At 52.1% G+C, this 22389-nt stretch overlaps 1 protein-coding gene and 1 long non-coding RNA gene across 2 annotated transcripts in view; one reads left to right on the plus strand and one right to left on the minus strand.

Moving 5' to 3' along the window:
• Positions 1–2634: 2634 nt before the first annotated feature.
• Positions 2635–22389, minus strand: part of LOC122208479 — a 28391-nt gene continuing 8636 nt past the window's right edge. The window contains exons 2-4 of the long non-coding RNA XR_006197246.1: positions 21725–22129; positions 19993–20158; positions 2635–2730 (exon numbers count right to left, since the gene is read on the minus strand). This is a non-coding gene — a long non-coding RNA (uncharacterized LOC122208479). The remainder of the gene's footprint in view (positions 2731–19992; positions 20159–21724; positions 22130–22389) is intronic.
• On the plus strand, positions 6481–14003 carry CA7 (carbonic anhydrase 7). The gene is given in 8 exon segments (XM_042919597.1): positions 6481–6499; positions 6502–6531; positions 8604–8801; positions 11584–11702; positions 12399–12494; positions 12599–12661; positions 13188–13343; positions 13803–14003. Coding segments are annotated over 8 exon segments (804 nt in total). The 3' UTR covers positions 13926–14003.

Here is a 22389-nt window from a genome sequence, read left to right on the forward strand (position 1 = left end):
TATCTTCCAGATCCTACAGGCACCTTCAGGTTAATAATTGCCTGAAACAAGGTGAAAATGAGCACAGATCCCCATCCCAACCCACCATGGGATGGTGACAAGGGAGGAGGCACAGTTTGACGGTAATAATGCAGTGATAATAGATGCAATTCCCCTGAGTGCTGTCTCCAGGATCAGTGTGGGGCACACCCTCCTATGACTTCCCAGGCACCCATGGAATACAACTGATGGGAAACAAAGGCATGAGGCTCTCCCAGCTCATCATGTACTTATGCTGTCACATTTCCTTCTCCAGTTGGACAGGTGAAATATAAGGGATAATAAAATACACCCAGGAATGTGAGAAGCTCAAAAGGCAACAGGTGAAAGTTCACTGCTTAGCTTCTCATGTTCTGTGTAGTCATGGACTGCATGGACTACATCCCCAAATTTGGTAGTAGAAGTCATAATACCTATGAAGAAATGCATGGTTTTGACAAAGTTTCACGTTGGTGGTGTCTGTAAAAGGATACTTCACAGTATTAGTTTCCTACAACTGCTGTAACAAAGTACCACAAACTTAGTGGCTTAAAACTACAGAAATGTAGGGACTCCTGGCTGGTTCAGTCATTAGAGCATGTGACCCTTGATCTCGGGGTTGTAAGTTCGAGATCCAAGTTGGGTATATTACTTAAAAATAAAATCTTTAAGAAAAAAATCTTAAATTAAAAAAAACTACAGAAATGTATAGTCTCACAGTAAAGCTAGAAGTCTGAAATCAAAGTGTGGGCAGTTTGTTCCCTCTGAAGCCTGAAGGAGAAAATTCTTCTTGGCCTTCCTAACTTCTAGTGGTTGGCTGTCAATCCTCGGCTTACAGCCACAACACTTCAATCTCCACCTCCATCATCACATGGCATTCTCCTCTCATGTCTCTGTCTGGATCCCTTCTCATAAGGACATCAGTCACACTGGATCAGGGCTCTCCCTAAAATTACCTCATCTTAACTTGATTACATCTGCAAAACCACTATTTCCAAATAATATCACATTCATAGGTGCCGGCAACTTTTTGTGGGGAGGGAGGATGGCCAGCGGTGGGGTGGGGTGGGGAATGACCCAATTCAACCAGTAATAGCATATAAAGGTCCTTGTGCTGGATCCATGGAGGTTGACTTGATCAGACACAAACCTTGCCATCTGAGAACTCAGGGCCCACTGATGACTTTTTCCTATTGTGGAGGACAGAGAATCAAACTAGGTCTCAAACTAGGAAACCATGGCCTCATGCATTTAAGCCGTTGGTTTTCAAAGTGTGGTCCTGGACCACCAGAAACAGCAGCACTTTGGAACTCATTAGAAACGCAAATTCTCATCCCCATCCCAGACCAGCTGAATCAGAAACTCTGGGATAGGGTAAGGCCCAGGGAATCATTTTAACAAGCGCTCCGGGTGGTTCTGAGACACACTCAAGTTTGATAACCACTGACCTAGCCCAACTTCCCACTGAACAAACAAGTGGGAAAACTGAGCCCCATAACTACAATAGTACCCCCATTTATCAAGCACTGATACTATATGCCAGGCAGGCCCTTGCCATGCATCATTTTGTGCTCATCCAAAGCAACAGATATCACCCCATTTCATAGATGAGAGCAGAGGCTTGAAGAGGTGAGTAAAATTCCAAAGCCTCACAGATATTAAAAGGTGGTGCAAGAATTAGAAACAAACACCCCAACAGATCTGGCCAGACACCAGATCAGGTCGATTATTTTACCCATGTTGGTTGGCCTTAGCTGGGGGAGCCTGGATCCTTAGTTTCCCAAGCAGTCTGGGGCTAGCTCTGCCCTGGAAGAGCTTACAATCCATGAGAAACCAGGCAGAAAGAATAAGTCACAACCCAGGACACCTTCCCAGGCCTCTGCCACGATCTTTCCTGTCCTTGCCTATCCTAGCCCTTCTCATCCTGGTGTTCCTTAGCCAATCTCTCGCCTTTCACCCCCACTCCTCCCCGAGGCAGGTGTGGGTCTGTAATGTTCACAGTTGTATCTCCCATGCCTGGCCCAGAATGTGGCATTAGTAAGTCTTCGATCAATGCATATCGTGTGAGTGAGTTGGGGAGGAGCAGAGAGAGCAGGAGATACAGAATCTGGAACAGGCTCCAGGCTCCGAGCTGTCATCACAGAGCCTGATGCGGGGCTTAAACCCACAAACCGCCAAATCATGACCTGAGCTGCAGTCGGACACTTAACTGACTGAGCCACCCAGGTGCCCCAAAAGAATAAATTTCTGAAACTACTTCCACCATACTTTCTCACTCTAAAATGCCTTACTGGCAATATGTATATCATCCGATTTGGTAATTCCACGTGTAGCAATCTGTCCCAAGGAAATTATCAGACACACACACACACACACACACACACACACACACACACACAAAGATGTATAAATAAGAATGTTCACTGTAGTGCTATTTACAATAGTGAAAACCAGAAATAATCTATACACTAGAGATTATTAAGTGTTGAGCTCTCAAAGGCAGGGAAATGCTTACCATAGGGCATTAGATGAAAAAAAAAAAGGTCACAAAGCTATATATATGATTCTCATTATCTTTTCAGTACTACTCAGACATACCTAAAAAGCCTGGCAGGATAGTCACTAAAATGTTAATAGTGATGATTCTTGGGTAATAACACAACCAGTGGTTTTAACTTTCTTCTCTGTGTTTTTCTGATTCTTCCAAGTTTCCTACAATGAATAGATGTAATTAGAAATGGGATGTTTGGGGTTCTAAATGTGCCCAGCAAACTAAGGAAAAGGGGCAACAATAGACATTCTAGGGTCCGAGGAGTACATCCTTGATACCAGGAGTCTCACAGACATCATGTCACCTGACCATCCTATTAGCCTTCTAGACTCTCTATTTCTGTTTTATAGATGAGAAGACAGGTTCAGAGAGGTAAAGTAACTTGCTCCAAGCCACACAGCCAGGTATGCTTGGAGCCATGCATGAGATCATTCCATCTGACTGTATGCACACATAAACATACGTACTTTGAGTGGAAATGTTTTTTAAAAAATATGACAAACTGTAATTTTGATTTTAGAGTCTCCAGGCCACAGGGATTCTGGCCTGGCCTGTTGGCCCTGTGCATTAGGTACAATGAGAAGTACACCTGACTTTACTTGTTGCTAGGGCATTGGGCAGCTATTGTCTCAACCAATGCTCACAGGGATCCCCATGAGGGAGGCTGGGCAGGGACAATCCCTTCAGTTATCTTGTAGAGCAAAGACATTGTACCTTCCAGAGAGGAAGTGAAATCTGGTCAAGATCACTTGTTGAATGAGATATGACTGTGTAAACTGTCCCTGCCCTCCTCCTCCAGCCCTCCATCATAGCCCTCATACCCACTCACCCCCTCCTCATGTTCCCCTTCCCCATCAACAGTGAACACTAATGCAGTGAGACCAAAGAGTAAATTTTGGGGCAGTGAAATCAATTCATCTGTAAAGACAACACAGAATAGAAATGGGAGGTGCCTGAATGGGGGCCTAGGCTTTCCCAAGTTGACCTGAGTGGGCTGCTGGGGCAACTGGGCTTCACTTGAAAGGGGCAGAGTGCATCGGCTCCTTCACCTGCCTGAGTGCCCAGCACTCCAGAACCTGGAGTAAACTGCTGAAGATAGGCTGCGGGAAGGAAACAAACCAGATCAACTTTTATTTTGTTGTTAAAGAGGTAATAGTTTCTTTCAGAAGGTACAAAGGAGTAAGCAGTAGTGTCCCTCCTACCCCCATTCAGCACCCTCCCCCACCCTCCCTGTCTCCCAGTCTCCTTCCTGGAGGCACTCTCCCAAGCTTTCTTAAGTCCTTCCAGAGAAAGTCTTGCATATATGCAAATGACAATCAAATTTAAAATCCATTTCCTCCCCCTCTCTGTGCTTTTAGACGTGTTGAATAAGGGACTCAACAGCTCTGGATTTTTATCTTTGCTCTGTCACTGTGTTCCCTAACTCTTCCCTAACTCAACTTCTCTAAGCCTTCCTTTCCTCATCTGTAAAACGGGACAAAAATCCACCTACGGTTGCTGTGATTGGATGCAAGCTGTATGAATAATTCCAACTTTATTTTTTTAATACTATAAATAACTATGGAAAAGGCCTGGGTCACTCTAAAGGAGAAGCAGATCAATAAAGTAGATATATTTGGGCCTCCTCCCCAGGCCCTGAGAGTGTTGCGACTCCCCCAGGAGAAGGGTGGCTGCCTCCTCTGGGATGGAGCAAGCATGTCTTCTTGGTCTGAGGATGACAGTTCTGGCTTAGACCTGGAGCCTTGACAGTGTTGTATTCTCTGTCACACGCTGCCCTTGGGGGCCCCATCCCCTGAATCTCTATCACAAGTCCCCTGCCGCTGCCTGATGGCCATATTTGTAGCAAAAACCCCTTCCAGCTCCTGGGTCAGAGAAAGGTAGCTAGGCAGGCTGGGAAGTCAGTGACTGAAGTTGGCCCAGCCAAGGAGTTATCAATTAATCTCTGCAACTCTAGCTTGTGGAACTGAGGTTCAGGGCCTAGAAGAGGGAAACTGAGATAGCCACAGAGATGCAGGGGAGCCAGCAGACAAGATGGCAGACTCCTTCCCAAGGTCAGCCAAGAGCAGGGCCTGAAATAGTCTCCTCTGGTCAAGGTCAAATGGCCCTTCACCTCCTGTTGGGTACAGGACCCTGGGTGGGATCATTGGTCTGTCCTTCCATCCACCCATCTGTGTGTCTTCCCAAAACTGCCTGCTGAGGCCTAGTCAGAGACAAGACCTATCCTTGGCACAAGGCCACATCCTAGGATGAATCAGATTGGGCCACCTGAAGCCAGTGGGTGGAAGACAGAGGAGGGCACAGCAAGGATCAAGGCTTGTGGGCGGGAAAATGTTGGGCCAAGGCAGGCAGTGAGATTGAGTGCAGGGTGGAGGGCCTGAGCTCCCAGTTGGTGTGCCAAAGGTCATGAGGAGGCAAGGAGAGGAAGGACAAATAGCAGGTTGTAGAGGGACAGGCAAAGAGTCCTGGAGGGAAGGAGGAAGCAATGGAGAGAATAAGAGGGTGGGAACCTCGTCTTGGTTCTATGAGGGAGCCAGCTCTTGACTGTCTGTCCTCTTGCCGGCGGGTTGATGCTACTTCCTTCCCATTCTCCCTTTGAGGCTCTGGTTCCACCAGGGCCAGGGGTTTGGATTGCCAGTCCTGTCCCCTCTCCTACCCAAAGCTCCTAGATCCCCCATAACCACAGGACCCCTGCCCCAGCACCAAAGGGAAGTGGTAAAGAGCAAAGTCTGGAGTGAGACAAACTGGGAGTGAATCCCTTGCACGCTGTGCAGGTCATTTTACCTCTCTAGGCCTCAGCCCTCTCTCTGTGAAAGAGGGCTCATGGAAGTACCACTCAATGTCGTAGGGTAGATACGAGAGGTAGATGACAGAAAGCTTGGCCTGGCGTCTGCCCTAGTGTCTGGCAAACAGGGGAAGCTCCACTTCTGGTGACTTGATGGTCAAGGCACTTTGCATATTAGAGGGGACTTTCTAATCCCAGAGGACTCAGGGCCCAGAGTCCAGGTCCCTGGGAATTGGATTTACGGCTCAGGGACAAGCCCAGGGATGGGGTGGGATGTGGGGAAACCTGGGCAGTCCTCAGCACAGGACAGTCCGGAGCCCGTACACGTGAAAAGGGAGAGTCGTCCAGCCAGGGAGGGGGAATGGGGAGTAGGGAGAGAGGTTTACGTCCCCTGACCTCCCCCATCTCGACTCAACTCTCGGGTTCAACTGGCCAGCCGGCGGGCGGGCGGGGGCGGGGCACCGCCGGCCTCTTTCGCCCTGCCGGGGGTTGGGGGGGCGGGTCCCCCGGGAACTGCTCCTCCTGCGCGCCGCAGCTTTAAGAGGCTGCTCGGCGGTAGCGAGCGGGGCTGGAGCCGCAGCCGGAACTGAGAGGAAGGAGCAGGCAGGTGCACGGCTGCGGGGACGACAGCGGCATGACCGGCCACCACGGCTGGGGCTACGGCCAGAACGACGGTAGGCGCAGACCCTGGCCAGCCCCGACCCGCTGGATCTAACCCACGAGCCCAGCCGGATTTCCCGGACTTCAAGCCCCCCACCGTCAGGGAGGAACCGGGACCCCCCTCTGGCCCAGCCCCCCGAATCCAGCCCACCCGCCCGGCGCAAGCTCTGGCTCCCCCACTCCTGGCCCAAAGTCCGCGCTGCGACCCGGCCTGCCCCGCCGCCAGCTAGCCACCCCCTGGCTGAGCGCGCGTCCTGCCGCCTCCTCCGCGCAGCCCCTGACTGCTGTGCTCGCCCGGACCTGGGCCCCAACACTCACTCACCCGCCGCAGGCACAGGGGGCGGAGGTGGCCCTGGGCAGCTGGGGGCGGTCCGGGCGGAGCGCTGTGCGCGGGTGTCTATGGCGGGGAGCGCGCACGGCGTGTGTGCGGGGACCTCCCGGGAGCCGGGCTCTGCTGGACAAGGGCGCGATGTCCCCGGGAGAGTTTCCCCGGGAAGTGTCCGGGCTCTCCTGCTGGCAGGTACGTGCGGGAAGGGGGCATTTGTGGGCGCGCGCGTGTAGGTACGTGCGGGAAGGGGGCATTTGTGGGCGCGCGCGTGTGTCTAGGTGTCTACATCGAGCAGAGTGTCTGAGCACGTCCTGGTGTGAAGCGTGGGAGCCCGTGGCCCACACGAGCCTCCTGGTTTGATTGGGAAAATAGCACCCGATCCTGCCTCAGTTTCCTTAGGATGCAGAGGAAGGGAAAAGAGGCAGAGGGAGAGCCAGATGGCTTGAATGTGAGTCTGGGACAGGTCAGTTACCCTTCGGGCTATTTCTTACCAAGTGGGTATAGGGGTGTGGGGTAAGTGTTTCCCCCTTTCCCTCTGGTGAACAGCGAGGACTCAAAACCTACCCTGCCAGGAGAAAATGCTAGGCAGGGCAGGTGGATGTGGGGAGAAATGAAGGTGCTGGTGACAGGAACACTCCTCGCCTTCCCTCTCTGGAGAGAGACAGTCACTCTTTGTGGGAGGATGGGGGTCCTGGGCTAATTGGGAGGAGGTTGGGAGGGGGTTGGGAGGTTGCAGTGGGTCAGAAGGAGTTAGGGAGGGGCTGTTGTGTGTCTGGCTCCCTCTGGGATCCAGGGACACAAGAGCATATTTTGGAGGGGAGACCCCCAGAGCTGGGCATGCCAAAGCTAGAGACATTCAGAAAAAGGCAACAGAGACCAGCAAAGTGGGAGAGAGAGGCAGAGAAGGGGCAGGTTGACAGAACCCATAGATCATCTTCCTTCCAGCACCCGCTCTGAGACAGTTTCTGGGTGTTTCCTCCAGAGTCAGAGTCCCCTGACTGTATCCATCTGCTAGTCTTGCCCACCAGCTCTGAGCACCCAGTATCCTATAGGGCCTGCCCCATGGGCCTACCACCCTCAGGCCACTGCCCCTCACCCAGCCAGACCTGGGTCATTCAGGTTAGGGGCAATGAAAGAGGGAAGGACAGAGAATAGAGGTGCCGGCATGCGGCATGCTCACAGGACTTCAAAAATAACCCAGTGGGTCTGGGCCACGATTCTGACTCATCCATTGGGGACACAGCTCTGTCGGCACCTGCTGCTGTTTTCTCAGGAAAACTTAAGAAGCCAAAAACGGGGAGAAGCACCAGCCGGCAATAGCTCTAAAAATAGGTTGCATCTCAGGATGTTCCCCAGGGAGATGCCGAGCCTCTAGGCTGCAGATGGAGCCTCTGGGAGGCAGGTGGTGGGCGCTCGTGGGTGTGCACGCAGGTGTATGTGTATGTGCTTGCACGAGCACGTATTTTGCTGTAGTCTTTTATTGCAGACCTGGGTTTGCAACAGGGAGTGTTTGTGTGTGACGGTGTATATGCGTGTGTCAGTTGTAGGTGGCAGCGCTGTGTGTGTTTATACACCCGTATGTTGCTGGCCCTGGCCACTCTGGGCCCGATGAACCCAGGTCACTGTGCATACACGTATGTACCCATGAAAATCTCTATAGTCTGTAGGCACGTGCCAGACATGCACGTGCTGTGTGTTTATATCGGTACCGAAGTGTGTGTGCGAAGTGTGGGTGAATTGCCCTCAGTTCTTTCATCTATGAAATGGGGATCATGCTGGTATCTGCTTCACAATGTGATTGTGAGGAACGAACACATGTCTCAGAGCCAAGGCTAGGTCGATGTTAGCTTATGTTATTATTTTCACAAACACCAACACGAACATGCTCAAGGTGCAGGAAGAGGCCAGATACATGTTACGGTCAGGTCAGGGACTTCAGATGCCTGGGGCCCTCTGTGAGCACTATTGGGAACTGGGGAGGAGTCACTGCCTAGAACCGCCCCTTGGCTTGTGACTATATTGGCTCCCTTCCATAAATTACCTCACGGGGCCTCTTATCAGCTCTGGGAGATGAGTTTTAGTAAGGCCATTTTGCAGACAAGGAAATGGAGGCGGAGAGGGGAAGTGGCAGAGCTGGGACAAGAGCTCCAAAGCAGGGGCTAACCTCTGAAGGGATACCAGGGAGACCGTCCCCCACAGGTGTCCTCAGCCCATGGCCCAGAGATCCAGGCTAGCCTGAGTCCTTGCCCTCTCCCCATCTGCAGGCCCCTCACAGTGGCACAAGCTGTATCCCATTGCCCAGGGAGACCGCCAGTCACCAATCAACATCGTGTCCAGCCAGGCTGTGTACTCGCCCAGCCTGAAGCCACTGGAGCTTTCCTACGAGGCCTGCATATCCCTCAGCATCACCAACAATGGCCACTCTGTCCAAGTGGACTTCAATGACAGCGACGACCGAACTGGTGAGTGGCCCTTGGCGGAGGCTGGCCCCCTCCCCCTGGGCTCCTCACCCTGTGTTGGACAGGCTCAGGAAGGCTGGCGTGCTGTGGCAGGGAAGGAAGGCTCCACCTCTCACCAGCTCTGAAGGCTTAGGCTGAGCCTCAGTCAACTTATGCACAAAACAGGATGCTCTTTTCCTCTCTAGGGTCATAGGGAGGAAAAATGAAAAACGGAAGTGATGTTTGTAGTGCTGGCATATAGCAAATGCTCAAGAAATGTGCATTCCCTTCCTTCTCTTCCATTTACTGCTTTAGGTCAGGTTTGTTTTCACTCTGGGCCCTGTGAGTCACCTGCTGTGTGGCCTAAGGCCAAACCCTCCGCCCTGTGTGATCTGGCCAAGCCCAGCAGAGACAGAAAGGAGCTAATGTGTTCTGTGTGCCAGGCCCTTTGCTAAGGTCTTAGGCAGTTCTTTTATTCTCTCAAGAACCCACCTCTAAAACGGGCAAATAGAGACTCAATGGGGAGTTTGCCCCATTGGTGGGGAGTTCCAAACAAGCCTGGTCCAACTCCAAAGGTCTTCTCTCCAACTCACCCACGAGCTCAAGATTCCAACTAGCCTGCACCAGAGAGCGGCCAGCGGGAACGTATGGCATCTCTTTACCCTGGGATGAGAGTCCAGGTTCTTTCCTAATCAATTCCTAGGTGGAGGCCTCAGGAGTGCTCCTCAGTGAAGAGATTTTATCCTTATAAACAGGCCTGTGAAAGGTAGTGTGGGGCAAGGAGGGAATCTGCTAGAGTTTTTTGTGTAAGGGAGTAACTGGTACTCTGCCTCTCCGTCTCCACCTCTTATCCTGCATACAATGAAAGCACACAAAGGAAATTAAGTTTCAAGTAAAAAATCAAAAAGCAGAGAAGAGGAAGGAAACCACAGAGGAGTGATCTTAGTTGCTTAGCCCTGAGTTCCCTGGTAGGTTAGGAAAAAAGGGAAAGAGGGTCAGCTATAGTTCTTGTAGAGGGGAGGAAATCCAGCGGATTCTCAGAAGAAAGACATTTCCTGGAACTGAATTTTTAGAAAAGCATCTCACCCAGAGCTTTGGGGCTCTTGATGACCCTAAATGACAGTTTGTGATGGAGCAGTTTTCATATGACTGTACCTCCTAACAGCTTGCAGAGGGCATTAAGGGTTCAATTCAGACATCTGTAGCTTCGTGAAGGCCACTGTTGTTGGGAAGGGAGAAAGGGAGCCAAGGGGGCATGCCTCTGGACCAGTGATCCAGCGGCTTACTTTCAAGCCTGGATGGAGCTCCCTCCCTACCAGAATACCCAAGCCTGAGGGGACAGGGAACCAGCAGAAAGAGAGTAGGCTTGGGAGTGAGACATTTGGGGCTCTGCCACTCACCAGCTGTGTGACTTTGGGGAGGACACCTGCTTTTCCAAGTCTCAGTCATACATCTGTCCAATAAGGGATAACAATGTGTTCCTCTCAAGGACACTATGGGGGTTGATGCCAGCAGAGTGCTGAACACATGGTGAGTGCACAGTGAACAGTAGTGTGTTCTGTAGTTAGGACAGGGAGAGGAGGAGAAGGGAGCCAAGCTCAAGGGGTTTACTCCCCGAGAGGCCACACTGCAGCATCCCAGGTGGGGCATGCTCAGAGGGGTGGGCCCCCACAGGTCATATCAGACCCTGCTGCTCCTGCCTCTCCCGGATGGAGCAGCCTGATTGGGCCCCTGCCACGGCCATACCCCCACCTCCCGCCCCAGACTTCTTTTGTCCACCAGCCGGCAATGCTTATGGACAGGCCCTGCTTCTCAGATAGGGCAAGGTAGCAAAGAATGGCCTTTGGACTGTTCAGTCATCCTCCTCCTCACGGGGCCCCCAGGGGACAAGGCCCTGCCCTGGTCACCCATCCTGGAGGGGCCTAGTAGAACTCTGAGCCTGGGGCAGTCACCTGATCCAGCGACTCACATTCAAGCCTCCTGGGGCTCCCGGCTCCCTCGACTGCCTGATCCCTTTCACCTGGAAATTCAATCAGTCCCAGGAGGCCTTGTGCCTGGCTCTAGCTCACCAGGTATCAGGGTGAGAAAGTCACAAAGCCAGCACAACTAGGGACCTCCAAAGAGACCACAGGGAATGGCCCGGGCCCGGCCATTAGAGTGGGAACCGTCAGGAGCTGGCCTTTGGACAACACCAGGTCCTGGGAAGGCTGAAGGTTCTAGGGAGACAGTGTGGCCTGATGATTAGGGGATTGGGCTCTGGACTTATGAAGGAGATACAGGCTTATATCCTAACTTAGTGCCTTGCTGAATGATCTTGACAAAATGCCTTGCCCTCTCTGTGCCTCATTTTCCTCCAATGTAAGATAGAGAAAACACAAGGTTCTGTCTCTTATGACTTCTATAAGGCTTCTAGAAGGATTAAACAAAAGAATCCCCCTAATCTAACCCTGGGTCCAGGGTCCAGGGGATCCAGACATGAAAGGCCTATTGTTAGCGATAACGGGGGCTTGGGAGACAAGGGCCCAGCTTCTGTGCAAAAGTGGGCAGAAACGGGGAGGGTGGCCAAGTGGAGTGGTGCACTCTGTCACTACCGGACTCCTCTTCCACCTGCAGGCTGCCTGGATTCCTGCCCTGGCCCCGCAAAGGGCCCACGGCACTGGGTGAAGACTGACCCGAGCCCACTTAGCCCAACAAATTTTCCGAGTGAAAACTTTATCCCTCTCCTGGGCACTGGCCTGGTCCTGGCACTACCAGCTGCCGGGCCGTGTGGACTCTCTCACATAAATTACTACACTTCTTCTTGCAGTGGTGACTGGGGGGCCCTTGGACGGGCCATACCGACTCAAACAGTTCCATTTCCACTGGGGCAAGAAACACAGTGTGGGCTCAGAGCACACGGTGGATGGCAAGTCGTTCCCCAGCGAGGTAAAGGCCCTCTACCTGAGCCCTCCCTTTATTATTTGGAGAAGGCCAGGATGGTCACGCGCCTGGTGTGGGGGTCGAGAGAGGGTGAGGAGGAACAGCCAGAGGTTTGGGAGAGACCACCCCTAGCACAGGGTATTCCACCAGAACTCTGCCCCCTGGTCTGTGACTCGAGAAGCAGTTTTCTGAAGGATAAGTCCAGTCCTACCACACCCTGCTGACAACCGTTCAAGGACTGAGCCTGGTGTTCAAGGCCCTGCAGAAAGTGGCTTTATCTGGCCTCATTTTTTCCTGACCTCCCCCCACATTGACCAGCATGTGAAGAATCTCCTGTCCACACTTGGCTCTCTCAAACCTCCCAGCCTTTTTGCCTATGCTGTTCTCTCTACCTGGGGTATCTTTCCCCAGGGTTCTGTCTGATAACCCCTTACTTATTCTTTGGACTCAGCTGCAGGCACCATCTTCTCGCATGGATGGCCATTATCTATTTCGCAGTTCACCCAGGGCAGGGCCTGAGCCAGATTTCTCTTTGGGTCACCTGGGGCTCAGGAAAGGGTTGGGCCCAGAGCAGTGTGGATGTTATCTGTGGCCCCTGGGGGCTTCCTACCCCTCTTGCAGAGGGAAGCCCGGCTTTGAGCTCCCACGGCCCCTCGGAGGCGCTAAGCACTGGCCTGGCCTGGCCTGTTGTTGCCCCTATAGCTGCACCTCGTTCACTGGAACGCCAAGAAGTATAGCACCTTTGGGGAGGCAGCCTCAGCGCCCGATGGCCTGGCTGTGGTCGGTGTCTTCTTGGAGGTAAGGGGTGGTTATCGGGGCCAAGAGGGGCACGGGGAGGCCGGCATTGCCCCTAGTTTCCAGACATGCTGGGTGCTGGGCTCACACTACCGTTTCCCTGACAGACAGGGGATGAGCACCCCAGCATGAACCGTCTGACAGACGCGCTCTACATGGTTCGGTTTAAGGTGAGACCAGGGGTCCATGGTCTTGACCCAGAGCAGCCTGGTGGGAGGAAGAGGCTGGAGCACAGAGTGGGCCCATCCACTGCAGCCTGACCGCAAACTCTCGCTGAGATGAAGAGTACAGGTTAGCAGCTGCAGTGCCCTGCAAATGACTCCTCTTCATTGGAGTCAGTGGCCTCGCTCAGTGCCCAGGTGACAACCTGGTTGGTATAGGATTGATAAGATGGCTTGTTGTGTTAGTGGGCATCCTACAGCCAGCTCCGCTAAGGGTCGTTGAAGGAAAAGGCAGAGAGAGAACATGGTGCCCAGAGAGCCCTAGGTGCCACAGCTTTTACATACCAGCAAACAGGTGGACAGGGCCGGGTCCAGGGTGGGGGTGGCATCTGGTATCACAGACCTATGCCCACAATTTGCATCATTGGGCCAAGGAGAAGACTAAATCTTGCCGACAGGAAAGAGTGGGGAGGATGCTGGTCTGGTCCCGGCGGCGGGTCTATGCTGATTCCTGGGTTTGCCTGCTCTGCCCCAGGGAACCAAGGCCCAGTTCAGCTGCTTCAACCCCAAGTGCCTCCTGCCTGCCAGCCGGCACTACTGGACCTACCCGGGCTCCCTGACAACGCCCCCGCTGAGCGAGAGTGTCACCTGGATCGTGCTCCGGGAACCTATCAGCATCTCTGAGAGGCAGGTGAGTTCTCCCAGAGTACCAAGCGGAGGGCTGGGGCACTCTCAACCAGCAAGCTACAGCTTATAGTCCCACCATCAAGTCTCCCATCTTTTGCTAATAAACATTTAGATTCTTGTTTGGGAGTTCGCTTGATTATTAGTCATTAGGACCTCACCACAGGCTGAGAGGGGAGACCCCTGCATCCTGGGACCACCCTTGCTGTGTTAGAATCTGAATCCTGCATTTGTTGACAAGTCTTAGCTACATGGAGTTGGAACTAGAGCCGGGTGGAGCAGGGTCCAGGTTCAGAGGCCCTTTTGTGGGTAACTGACATCAGGATCCCAAAGGAAGAGAACGAGTGGGTAGCAAGAGGAGAGAGGGGTAGAGCTGGCTGGCAAGGTATGTCAGATGATGTGTCAGGGATCAAAGAGAACGACAGCACCCCTGCTCTGCCCTGAGTATCTCTTCTGTCTTCTCAAGATGGAGAAGTTCCGGAGCCTGCTTTTCACCTCAGAGGATGATGAGAGGATTCACATGGTAAACAACTTCCGGCCGCCACAGCCACTGAAGGGCCGTGTGGTCAAGGCCTCTTTCCAGGCCTGAGCCGCCTACCTGCCCAGCTGGCCACTAGAGCACCATTTTCCCAAGGGCTTCCACGTCAGCAGACACCAAACCATCTGAGGCTCCCTGCCTGGGGGGTGCTGTGGACCCCCCTCCCATTCAGCTGGCTTGCTCCTTGGCCACCCTGGAGGATTCTTAATGGGACCCTCAAGTCAAGGGACACCCTTCGGCTGGGGACAGGAAGGACAGGAGCTGAGCATGGTCCAAGCCTGAGGCTGCCTCTGCTCTCCAAGACCCAAAGGTCCCTGGGAATCTCCTCCCGTCTTCCCCACTGTCAGTGACAGCAGCCCCACCCTGAGCTCACACTGTGATGGACGAGACCAAGCTCCCTGGGGCAGGCAGCTGACATTGCCAGAAAGACTCAAGCAATAATTAGAGGTGGGCAGAGCTGCCCTCTCGGCGTTACCTCTTCTGCAGGCCTCCGCCATGCACGAACCTCACTGCCGGGCCATTAAAATCAGCACCCAGCCTGCTGGAGATGACATGGCCTTTTCCCTCCAGCCACCTGCTGCCATGGGCAGACACTGGCTATGGCTTAGGTAGTTTCTTCCCTCATCCCCTCCCAGCCACCAAAGCCACCTACATGACAATCCATCCATGCAATGATTAATAAACTCATTTATTCCTGCAACAAATACCCACTGAGTACCTGTGCTATGTCAAGTACTGTTGTAGACATTGGGAGGAATTGATGGTGATAAGTCAAGCACAGTATGTGGGGAGGGACATCAGTATGAGCAGGCAAGGGTTATATAGAGGGCCCAGAAAAGGGGGGGGGGGTACCTCATCTGGTGAAGAAATTAAATTCCAGCCAGTATTCCAAGGCAGATATAAAGGATCAGTAAGTTGGAAGCCAAGGGGAGAGTAGGTGTGCAAACTCAAAGATGAAAGAGAGCCCAGAGTGTAAAAGTGAAAAGGACCAAGGGGGCTGGAGGCCTGGGGGAGAGCCTGGGCCCCTCCCAAGGCTAATGGAAGTCATAAAGAGTCTTGGATATAGGCTGGGAAGAGCCAGAAGGGCAAAGGGGGAAGATCCCTGAAGAGTGTAGATGAGCAGGCAGAAGTAGCAGCAGGGAGAAGGTGGTGGCCAGTAGCCAGGAAAGAGGAGACGGGGTGGCAGAGGTGGGGAGCGGTGGGGCTGGATGAGACAAGTTTAGGACGTGAAGCACAAAGACAGGGTTTGGCTATCAGAGAGGAAGAGGGGGTCCAAGGGCAGGACCTCCACATGGGCTGGGGAGCCTGGGCAGGAGCTGACCCGGGTGGACATAGGATTCACGGGGCCCTAGCTGAGGAATGCTAGGAACTGGTGGGATGTTGGGGTGTTAGCCAGGAGAGAGGTAGAGAGTCAGGCTGCTTTGAAATGTCCTAAGGTGCTGGAGGGGAGGGGGCCCAGGATGGCCAGAGGAGGAACAGCACGAACCCCTGAGGAGGAGCTGCTGAGAGGTAGGAGAAAAGTCACAGAGTAGGGCCCAACACATCTAGGGGAAAGGGGCATGCTGGGGACTGCTGAGGAGTCTGAGGCAGGGCTGGGGCGAGGATGAGGCTAGGGAGCAAAGTTAAAGAGGCATGCACCCTCAGGTTCAATCCTGCATTTATAAGATGCCCCCGAGAGTGGGCATCTTCTGAAATTTGTACCCTAACGGCTTCCTCGCCTCACCCTAGTCCAGCCCAAATCTGGAGGGCTCCCTAAGGAAAGTGCCCAGGTGGATTTAGAGACCCAGTCATCACTGCAACCCAGACAGATGGGCAGGGAAGGCAGCAGGCAGCCTGGAGGCTGAGGAGTGAGGGAGGACAGCAAACAGGAAGCAGAGAGATATACTGCTGAGGGGGCACTGGTTCGGGGCCTTTGGAGAGACAGCTGAGGACCCTTATGAACAACCTTGGGAAGAAGGCTGAGCTGCTGAGTTTGGAGAGGCTGGTGACACATCTGTCTGCTCACTTCACCACAGCTCCTGTCATTGTCACTATTACCAGAAGGGCCCTCCTGGGTTATGAGGTACTTCTGGACTTTGGGTGAGGCCACAAGGAGAGGAAGAAACTGGGTCTTAGACTTTTAGCTTCCAGCCAGGGATGCAGGGAAGGGAGAGGCTTGTTCTGTTGACCCTTCTCACTCCCACGCTCAGGACAAATCTGTCTCCAGACTGGGTTGAAGTTGAAGAACAGAAGGGACAGAGCCCTTTGATGGGAGGCCAGGCACAGCTTTGCCCTTGCAGGCACCCCTGGCCCGATCTAAGGACCATTTTCTCCCTCTAGGTTTCCGGAGACGTTAAGAAGGGTGGTGTCTGGAGGACGGTGTTTGCTCAGCTTGGGGGCAGGCAGCAGCAGAAAAGCAATGCTAGTGGGGTGCCTGGTGGCTCAGTGGGTTGAGCATCTGACTTTGGCTCAGGCCATGATCTCACGGCTGGTGAGTTCGAGCCTCACTGTCAGCCTGGCAGTATGTCAGCGTAGAGCCTACTTGGGATCCTCTGTCTCCCTCTCTCTCTCCCCCTCCCCTGCTCTCTGTCTCTAAAAATAAATAAAACATTAAGAAAAAAAGAAAATTAGGGGTGCCTGGGTGACTCAGTCGGTTGAGCGTCCGACTTCGGCTCAGGTCATGATCTCACGGTCCGTGGGTTCGAGCCCCGCGTCGGGCTCTGTGCTGACCGCTCAGAGCCTGGATCCTGTTTCGATTCTGTGTCTCCCTCTCTCTCTGCCCCTCCCCTGTTCATGCTCTGTCTCTCTCTGTCTCAAAAACAAATAAAACATAAAAAAAAAAAAAATTAAAAAAAAAAAAAAAAAAAAGAAAATTAAAGCTAGTAAAGCTTCCTCTTAAGACAGGCCAAGGGCCAGGGGCAGATGACTGACTCTCTCCCTAGGATACAAGAACTGTCTTCACCCCCCGTTTTACGGACAGTGATGATGTGCCTGGGGGAGGGTTAACTAGGCAAGTGGCAGAGTGGGATTTGAACCTGAATCTGTCCCACAACTCTCCTGCTCTGTGCCACAGCAACTGGGCTCACCCACGGGAGGGAGGGATGGGCACGGTGGCAGCCACGTGGAGTTGAAACAACAGGACTGACGCTGCTGGCAATGCCAGGGACCTCGGCCAGCCCCTCGCGGGCATGGTGGCAAGACAGGCCTGGCACCAAAGAGGACTTGAGATATGGGAGCTGGCTTTATAGTAATTATCCCAAGGCTACCAAGAATCCTCACTCCTTAAATCTTTCCCCTTAATTTGTTTTTTAATTTAAAACTATTTTAAAATCAAAAGTGGCCTCCTTATGATCACAGCCCAAGATTTGACCCTTTTACATCCAAATGGGATGCCCCAGCTGGATCCCAAATGCCTCCAGCAAACCTGGCCTCAAGGGACCCAGGACTGTGTCCTGAATCCTCACCCAGGACAAGATTGCCTCCTGAAGCTGATGCAGGGCACATTCAGAGCACTCAAGACAAGATAGGCTCTGCTCGCTCCCAGGTTCCCAGACAGCCCTCCCTGGTATCCAGGGTAGCCCACGCCAGTGGCCACAGCATAGACTTTGTGCCCAGGCTAGGGGCATAGACTTCCCTCCAAAGCTGGAGGATGCAGGCCCTGGGTCTCCCTTCTCCGGGCCTCGGGAGATGGGGTGGCTGTAAAGACCCAGCCCCCTGGAGCTCTGTCTGCAGAAACCCTGCTCCCAATCCCAGTTACCTCTAGAGCTGCTATTGCTGCAGGGGTCTGAGAGGTCCCCATAGGGCTGGCTGGGGACACTATCTGCCCAAGGGCTCATCTGTGGGGACAGTGATCTGTGGTCTGAGCAAAGGTTGGGGATATGGACAGAAACGGGTCTGAGGTGAAGGCTGCAAGGTAAGCTGACAGCATTGTTGTCAGAGCTGATGTCTGGTGGGGGTGGGGGCTCATGTCCCCTTGGACTCATGTCCAAGCTAAGGGGGCCTGGAGCAGGATGTAGGCCTTGGCTGCAGCCAGAGCTGACCTAAGGATGGAAGGAAGGTGAGATAACAGTATCTGCCCATCCTGGATACCTTGGGCATGTGTCCCCCCATGTCCATGTGTCACAACATCAACTCTGATCTCACCCTCAAGGGCAAAATGAACTGCTGGTTGGTCAAGACTCTGAGGGGAAGGGAGAATGTGATTCTGTGAGCACGGATGGTATCTGGCCTGCAGCCAGAGGCAGGGGCTGGGGAATGCATCCCTTTTGGAGGCTTTTCTGCTCACAAACTTAGGGCAGATGCACCGGCCTTTGCACCATACGTCACTCAAGCCCTCAAAAGTTTGTGTCCTCCTCTATAAAACAGACATGATATAATGTGAGCCACATATGTAATTTAAAATTTTCTAGTAGCTCTGTTTTAAAAGGTAAAAAGAAACAAGTGTATTTAATTTGAACAATATATCTTATTTAACTTAATTATGTCCGAAGTATATTATCATTTCAACATGTCATCCATATAAAAAAATTAATGAGATATTTTACATTATTTTTTGTGCTAAGTTTTTGAAATCCAGTGTGTATTTTACACTCATAGCATATCTTGATTCAGAGTAGCTACATTTCAAGTGCCTAAGAGCACATGTGGCCAGTGGCTACCATATTGGATAGCCTAGCCGAAAACAGATGAAAACAGATGTTTCCCTCTGCAGGGCCATCTGCTAGCACGGTATCCAAACAGGCCCTCTGGCAGGGCCTGTGGCCAGGCAAGGTGGTGGCCGGAATGAGTCAGATCTGCTCCGAGACTGTGTCCTCCACAAGGGCAGTTTCAGAACATTTGGTGCCAAATTGGCTCCCTCTATTGGGGCCTTCCACCTCCAGGAAACCTCCAGCCTGGCTGGCCCTGCCCCAGGTCACCCTGCAGGACCTTCGCTGTTCCTCTGAGGGAAAGGCCAAGACCTTCAGCAAGGAACTGACTACAAAAGACCATCAAGAGTAGGGGAGGGTGGTAGTGTCTCTGGGAAGAGTCCTGGCTTGGTCGAGGAGACTTGGGTAGTTTGAGAGGGCTTCCTGGAAGAGGGGTCCAAAGCCAAAGTATCACAGCAGAGGCACAGAAGCCTCAGCAGCAGTGAACATTTACCAGACAGAGAGAAGAAGGCCTGGCTATCACCCAGCAGGTATCAACAAAGAGGGGATGTGTGGCTGGAGACACAGGGCTCCCCAGGCTCTGAAGGCCTCAAATGCCAGGGAGAAGTTTACCTTTATATCCGGGTGCCATGAGGAGCTACTGGAGGTCTAGAGCAGGAGCTGAGGGCCTCCTGGATTGGAGGAAGAGGATTCTCTCTGAGGCTCAGAAAGCACTAGGCATCATTTGGCCTGAATCCACCTTCCAACACAGGCTCAAATGCAAATTCTGACAGGTACAATTCATTACCTCCTCCAGCTGCCCTCCTTGGCCCTGCAGAAGGGACTCATTCCTGGACCCTGGTCGTTCTTGGCTTGGCCATCTGTGAGTCTAATCTAAATCCCTCCAGTTGCAACTCAAATGTTTTCATCTGCAGAAGCGTGGGAGGGTGAGCAGGTGACTCTTTAGACCCAATGAGTTACTCTCTCGGGATAGGCACTGCAGGAAAGGCATAGGGACACAGAGGCTCCAGGGTGATCTGGGCTCCCAGGGATCCCTCAGGTTTTCAGGAACAAGCTCCTCCTCCTCCTCTTCTCTCAAGTCCTGCTGTGAGTGACAAGTCCTTGGTTGCTCTGGGCATGGGTATCTCCTGAGGGCACACAGTCCTATCTCTCCAGGTACCCAGGCCTCCCTGGGGAACTGGGAACTGGGTCCTTGCTGCCACTGCTACTGTTCCTGAGTGTTCAGGAGTAGAGTTTAGAAGGTATGACTTTTTCAATCAGAGGAAGCCATGGTAAGGATCAGTAAGCTGCCCAGGGAATCCCAGAGTATCCACACCAAAAGAATTCCTGTTCTGATCTCCCTATACAGATAGAACAACTGAGGCCCAAAGAAGGAACAGAATCTGCCTAAGTAAGTTGGTGGGAGAGCAAGGATTTATGACTCCTGGCCCAGTGCTCATCAGGAGAGCCTTACTTCACAGAAAGGTCCCCACACAGAATAACTCTGTGCTTACCTGTTGCGGAGTCTGAAATCTTGCCAGTTGAGCTTCAGTGCTCAGTTGACATGGTCCCCTGATGAAATGCCTCCCTTGGGAGGCAGTAACACCTTATGGGGGAATGATCTTATCACCTCCTTTTCAGTCTTCCGTGTGACCTCTTCTTTCCACCTCAGTTCCCCATCTGTAAAATGTGTCAGTGGGAGGACTTGAGGGAGGAGAGAAAGCAGATTTCCCAGAAGTAGAGCCAAGCCATGGCCAAGGTGGGGGGCAGACAGCTCTGGATCCCAGGATGTGGGTCACCCCATGTGCCCCTTAAATTGCAAGGGGCGTGATGCTGGGCCCAAACCGGCAGGGACAGATGACTGGAAGAATCTCCCAAGACCCCCAGACCTTTGCCCATCAGTGTGACAGGAGAATACCTGGGCTGAATTTCCAGCCAGCCCGATGTAATGGGGGCTCAGAGCTGGATTGAAATGATTTATAGAAAATAAGTAATTCCATGTGTTTCACATACCCAATTCCGTGAACTATGACCCATAGGACAAAGGGTCATTGTCTGCACTGCACTTTAGAAGTCAGTGCTTGGAAATGATTTCTCTCCTAGGAGGGCAGAGCTCTAATGGTATAATTTGAGGCAGAGGCAGGTGAGCTGAAAAGGTATTTTGGGGGCAGCCAAGCCTTTGAAGCCCCGGCCCCAGCACTAAATCTGGAAGCCTGTGGTTTCTGGGGGCAGGCAAAGGGACCTGGAGGGGAGCTCCTCACTCCTGTGCAGCTCAGGTCTACTAGGTGCAGAGCTGATCACATGGGCCCCATGACCCCAGGTTGGGGGTGGAGGACTCTGCGCCAATCTGGCTGCTTTAGCTGGTGCCAGTGGTGGCTCCAGCCACTCCCGGGGGCTCAGATCAGGGCAGCAGCAGCCAGCTCTACAGCCATGGGGGGCGCCTCCCTCTATCCCAGGGCTCCCTGAGGTCAGAGGTCATGCTGAGGAAAGAAAGCCAGGTGTGTGGCTGCAGGCAAGAGCTTGATCAACCTCAGCCAAATTTACTAAGCCCTTGCTGTAAAGCTGAGGCCTCTAGAGATGGACCCTCAGTGCCCGTGGCACACAGGACTTAGCCATGTCAGGAAATGTCAGGCTTCGGAATTTTCTTTTTCTGCCCCTTTTCACACTGACACCCGGGAAAACTGGGGTTGCTGCCATGGGAACAGGAATAGCCAATGTTTAGGGTTTCCACTAGCAGAGTCAGAACCCCCACCCCAAAACCTTTTTGCTTTAGCATAATTTCAGACTTAAGAAAAGTTTAAAAAATAATACAGTGAATATACTATAGACTGGTACTGGACTCCACATTTTATCACATTTGCTTTCTCTCTCTCCCTCTCTCTCTCCATATGTATACATTTTTTTTTCCAGTGGCTTTCCTAAAAATGAGGACATTCTCTTATATAACCACAGTATAAGAATCAAAAGCAGGAAATTAACATTATTATGTTATCATTTTTTTTAATTTTTTAAAAAAATTTTGGAAAAAATTGTTTAATGTTTATTTATTTTTGAGAGAGAGAGAGACAGAGCGCAAGGTGGGGAGGGGCAGAGAGACACAGAATCCAAAGCAGGCTGACAGTGCCTGACACGGGGCTCGAAACCACGAACCCTGAGATCGTGATCCGAGCTGAAGTCAGATGTGTAACTGACTGAGCCACCCAGGCGCCCCAATATTGTTATGTTACTATTATCCAATCAACGTACCTTATTCATACTGTGCTAATTGTCCCAATAATGTCTTTTGTAACAATAACAACAAAAAATCCCAGATCATATCTTGCATTCAGTTGTCCAGTCCATTTAGTGTCCTTTTCTTTGGTCAGTTCCTCTGTCTTTGTCTTTCACAACATTGGTATGATCAGAGGGTACAGGCCAGTTAGTAGTAGGATGTCCCTCAGCTGGGTTTGTCGGGTGTTTCTTCATGAGGAGACTCGGGTTATTTGGTTTTCATAGGAATATCACAAGAAAGGATCCCACGTTGTTCTTAGGTAGGTGATGCTGATTTGTCTCATTACTGGTGATGTAACTTTTTGTTTTTGTTTTAATTGAAGCACAACATATATACAGAGAAGTACATATGCTTGATGAACTTTCACAGTCTGAACACACCTATGGAACCAGCACTTAGGTCAGCAATAGCACATCTCCAGCACCCCCACCCCCACCCCTACATCTTCATCAAGTTCCTACCTCCCAAAAGTACTCACCATCCTGACTCCTAATAGCATAAATTACATTTGTCTGGTTTTGAACTGCAAATAAATGAAATCATTCATTCCAGAGACCTCTTTAGTTTCTGGATTTTTGGCTCATATTATGTCTGCAAGATTCTCAGAGCCTACTTTTTTTTTTCCAGAGCCTACTTTTTA

Source organism: Panthera leo, chromosome E2, assembly GCF_018350215.1.
Source record: "Panthera leo isolate Ple1 chromosome E2, P.leo_Ple1_pat1.1, whole genome shotgun sequence".
Classification (NCBI taxonomy): domain Eukaryota; kingdom Metazoa; phylum Chordata; class Mammalia; order Carnivora; family Felidae; genus Panthera; species Panthera leo.